Source organism: Pelecanus crispus, chromosome 10 (genome assembly GCF_030463565.1).
Source record: "Pelecanus crispus isolate bPelCri1 chromosome 10, bPelCri1.pri, whole genome shotgun sequence".
NCBI classification, from domain to species: Eukaryota; Metazoa; Chordata; class Aves; order Pelecaniformes; family Pelecanidae; genus Pelecanus; species Pelecanus crispus.
In genome coordinates this window covers 37137767-37142979 of record NC_134652.1, presented here as the reverse complement: position 1 = coordinate 37142979, position 5213 = coordinate 37137767, and the positions used below count along the sequence as shown (strand labels likewise).

Below are 5213 nucleotides of genomic sequence, written 5' to 3'. Positions count from 1 at the left end.
TGAGCTATAGTTCTAAATAAATATACAGTATTCAGTCTCTAATGAAAAAAGTTGCTAATTTATGAATGCTGGTAACAATTTAATTAAGTTTGAAATCAATACAGATAATAAATTATTCTGTGGCAGGGTTTTTTCTACCTTTTGTGTATATCACAAAATGATCATATGGTATTTCCTTGTAAGTTTATGTAGATAATGGTTTTAATAATACAAGTACAGTAAAACAAAGATGTTTTGATTATGCGGGGGGGGTGGGGTGGTGTATGGTGGCTTCTCTATCATTACAATTGGTAGCAGAAATGATCCCTTACTGCCAGCAAGCAGACTTCTTTTTTTCACATCCTCTTTTATTCTCTTTACCTATTTAGGGACAATACTAAAAAGACGCTTTAAAAAAAAAAAAATTCACATAAAATACACATATATACTTTAAAGTGGTCTATTAAAAAGGGCAGTTTTCAGACTATTTGTATACTTACATGTTTTTCGGTACGCCTGTGTCCCAACCTATCCAAGATTTTTACAATCTTTATTAGATAAACCCATAGCTACATTTTAACTGTTTAAATATATTTCAGATTATTTTAATGACATTGGATTTGCTGACACGTGAATACATAATCCCCATTTTTCTGAAGGTACTACTCTCTCTGCAATGTTGTGTGCTTTGTACACTATTAAAGTTGTGAGTCCTGAAGGGTTTCTAATAATTTGAGTCTTCTTTTGGTACTGTGCAGTGCAAAACGGTAGTATTCTCTGCCATATACCATTAAGCTAGTTCTCCTCTGTTTCATTAGAACAGTTATTTCGTCTACCTTTAATACTATCTAACCAGAATTTTCACATTTTAATGCACAAATACTACAATGCACGGAGATTTTTTTTTTCCTGAGTTGCAACAGATTATCCATTGAAAGGATCTTTTGCTTAACTGCCCAGAGTCTTGTGGGGCCAGCCAGACACTACTCCAGATGGCAAGTTGTTAGGGCTGGACAGAATGGCTTTGGAAGACTTCTCAACAGATGAAGGCTGTAATGTTCGGATTTTACTGTTTGGGTTTTTTTTTTTTTTTTTCCCCCTGTAGTTCCCAGGGTGGGAAGGTACTGGGATGGAAGCAGAGTGCCGCCCGCCCACCTGCTACCACCTGTTTAGCTTTTGCAGTTTCTATAAAGCCTCATCCTGTCTGCAAGACACAATCATTGCTTGCCGGCAGGAGTCAAGAAAGGAGAGATTTCTGTTACGAAGTTATGTCTTCAGATCGCAGCAGTGCATCATTTCAAAATCTCTCCTAAACTGAATCAGAGCTTCTTTCATTTGAAATGGTCATTTGGAATTGATGTGGTTTTAATCCATTAAGATCCTTTTTGAATTAAATGGACCATTTTCTTCAGTAACGTACATTTTGAGAATGGAGATTTCATTGTTTTCTATCTCTTTGAGTTTAAAGAAATGAAAAGAATGAAAGCATAAGACGTTAAAAACTCTTTATTCTTTCTTTAAACAATAAGAAGCAATTTCCAGATATTCCAGAAGAACCAGAAGACCTTTTATTTTATTACTATTTTTTTTTTAGATGCTAAGAAAAACATCCCATCATTGATATCTGGAAACAGATTCAAGAGGTACGCAGGCTACTCACACGAGTGCTTTTCCTACCACTCTTTAGATACTTAAATTTCAAAAAGTAATCTTTGTGTGTGTGAAACCGAAGCTGCATCGACTATGAAAACCTGTAAACCCAGTCATTTGGATTCAGGCGTAGAATCAGACATCCAGTGCCGAAGCGGACCAGGCTGCGTTGTGAAGTGCGGTTCAGATAGGATGGAGAATGCTGCAAAGAGAAGGCTGGCTGCCAACGCCAGGGAGAGAAGACGGATGCAAGGACTGAACACAGCCTTTGATCGTTTGAGAAAGGTGGTTCCACAGTGGGGTCAAGATAAGAAGCTGTCCAAGTATGAGACCCTTCAGATGGCTTTGAGTTACATCATGGCTCTCACTAGAATACTTGCCGAAGCAGAAAGATACAGCACTGAAAGAGAATGGATTAGCCTTCACTGTGAACACTTCCATCCGGAGAGCTACCACCATTACACAGGACAAAAAATGGCAATGGACGGTGATCCTTACACGCAGCGAATATTCAGCTATCACCCTGAACACTTTCAAATAGCTAATTAGAACTTTTTACGAACTAAGAATATGCAGCAGGCCAGATGTGTAATTTAATAATTAGCAAGAGTTAATCTGCTTGAATAAGGTAATATCGGCATTATAATAGCTCATTCTTGCTTGCATCTTATACTAATTTGACAAAATAAATTTGCTTTGAGAACTTTAAATCAATATGCATTTAAGGAGATTGCATTTATTTAACGCTGGCGGAAAGCATACTTTTAATTTGAAATCTTTCTGACAGTTTCTTCCTAGTTCATCTAGTTCATTTGATTCTTTTATTAAGTAAGGTTTTGGTGGATTTTTTTACTGTGATGAATCATGACAGTATTTTCTACAAATCACGGGCCAAAACGACCCATGGTGTGACTGAATGGAATTCCAGAAATTAACTTCATTCCATGTTTTTATTTTTATGTCAGCTTTACAGTTATTCTTTGGTTTGGTGTCACATAAATGGCTCCCATGGAAAAAGTTTTATAATGTATTGGAGTTCTAGTCCTCAGAGAACTAACTTTCTTAAACTTTGTAAGTTTGACGTATGGGTTCCAAGCTTGTGTAGATTTGCTTTAATCCAGTTGATGGTGTCTCTTGTATGCTCGAAAAAGAGCTAGTTTCAAGTTATGGAAGGAATGCTTTTATTTTCAGTGGCTGTAAAAGCACATGCGATTACATACCATAAATGAGAATGCTCACGTGAAAATAATCTAAACTTCTAGATTTTTGTAGACTTTAAATGTTTGGATTTTATTTTTTAATTTTATGTTGTCTGGAAACAAGAACAGATTTTGTAAATCATAAATAAAGTGTTTTCTATGATACGTCCTCACCACCTACCTGAAATTCCTACTCTAGGAATTACTTACTAGCAGCTTTCCTACCCCAAACGTTACGCTACTTCCATCACAGTCCTGGCAGTTTAATGCGCAGAAGAAACAACTAGCAAATGCTGCTTGCTTCCCAGCTAGAGTAAGAAGTGTGTTTTATGTACCCTCTGAAAAACAGCTTTTAAAGATAAGAGTTTGGTAAAAAGTTATTTCAGCCCTGGTGATGCCCTGAATTGCCTTTGGTTTGTTTGCTGCTTTCACTTGTGGAGGATGGAGGGATCTGGGTAGAAAAGGCAGAAGAGGAAAGGAGGTTGGGTAGGTCAAAAAATGAGTAGGAGCAGGACAGCTCCTGTGTGTAGCAGGATGTAGAGTCTGCAGTTCGACTGCCGGTGTCTGTTGTGATGGCAGCAGACTGTGAAGCTGAAGGGTACTTCTGCCGGTGCCCGTTTCCAGAAACAAGCCCTTGCTAGTGTTAGCCATGAGGGAGAAGGAGAAAAGGAGCTGCTGTCCCAGAACAGCTGTTGGTGGGTTTCCAGCAGGGAAGGCTGGCAGCTTCCCTGCTGGCTGCTGCCATATCTTATATTTTAGAATTCTTTCAAATGACAAATGAATAGCTTTGATATGAGTTATTTTCAACAATTAAGCAGCTTTCGGTGAAAAACGAAAGCATCAGTAGGAACTAAGCCCTGTTTTGGGGGAGAGGGGCTCTGCTGCAGGAACAGTTACATACAAAGACCTGACCTTGCTGTCTGTCTTCTCTCAGAACCCTTATTGACGTTTTGCCCTTGGTCACCGTTGTGCAGACCAGGGAGGGGAGTTGGGCTGTTCCTGGAGCGAAAGCTGCTGGAAAAGAATTTCAGGCTAGGTTAAACACATGTAGAAGAGGCACTGTGTATTATGAGCGTCTGTCTCCTTTAAATGCTGGCATTCAGGACTGTTTTTATGTATAATATTGGGTATAATTGGGTATAATATGTATAATATTGGGTATAATATTTTATGTATAATGTATATTTTAGCCTCTCTAAAGGTAGTGAGTAGTGTTAATTATTAAAACGTGGGATTTTGCTTCTTAAGAATTACATTAGATCTTTATGGGCAAACAGAAAGCAGATTCAACCTTCTGGGAATATGAAGTCATATTACCAATTTCTTTGCAGAAGTTTATATAGAGAGAATAGAATTAATTGTTGTCCATCATATAGCCAAGTTAATACTGTTTGAATATTATTCGTCATTAAGTGGCAAGTTTATGTATGTAATAACAATCAATACAATCCTTAAATAATTAAATGATGTGCCATCTTACACTGATTTATTAGCTATAAACTTTAGGCAGACATTGTCTCCCCTGCACTGCTAGCACCATAGTGGGTTTTCCATCCTGAAATGGGAATATGATGCAAATAAATTGCGCAATTGTATGATGTGGAAAACTTGGCTTAGTGAAAGATATCCTTCTAAACCTTAGGTGAGAAGGGTAATACAATATGAAAGCATAAATGCCAGAGTAGTGTGCAAGAACAGTACTGATGTGTTTCTGCACTACTGGCATATAATTTGATTTTGCGGGACATGACATTGCAGTTTATATGTAATTTACGTAAAAGTACTTAACATCCATTTCTCTACTGATTTTGTTTCTTCCATGCAGCGTTGTAATTTACCATCTGCTGCATATGATGATAGATGTAATTGTACAAATAATGGATTAGTATGCAGTGAATGATTAAATGACAGTAAGCTCACATAAGGAGGAACAAGGCAAAACATAGAATATCTGTGATCATGTTAGCAAAAATTAGTGAGAATTGAAACCGAAGTCCTATAAAGCACTTTAGTGCAGTACATAGCTTGTGAACACTTTGTAAATCAGGTCATTGCATCACTCTGCTGTTGAACAATATGATAAGATTATAATCCCCATTCTCTTAGATTTGGTTGTGATAGTGGAAGGTGAATGTTTTATTGATCTCTTTATCTATTGATAATAATTAGTAATATTACTAGTGGAAAAAATGTGATTTTATATAATGCTGTAGTATTTTTGTTTCTTGGGAGGGTGCAGTGTTGAGCTGGAAGTTAGGATTTCCAATTTACTATAACACAGAAGGCAGCAGAGTAAGTTCTTTGTAGTGTATAGACAGCTGTCTGTCTATTGATGATCTGTCAAAGCTTTTTAGGGAGTGAATTGGGGTGAGGGGGAAGTTTAAT

General features: G+C 37.2%; 1 protein-coding gene across 1 annotated transcript; it reads left to right on the top strand.

Moving 5' to 3' along the window:
* The first annotated feature begins 1722 nt into the window (after positions 1-1722).
* ATOH7 (atonal bHLH transcription factor 7) lies at positions 1723-2178 on the top strand. Its single transcript, XM_009485320.2, has one exon. The coding sequence runs from the start codon at positions 1723-1725 to the stop codon at positions 2176-2178; it is 456 nt and encodes a 151-aa protein (XP_009483595.1).
* Positions 2179-5213: the final 3035 nt, after the last annotated feature.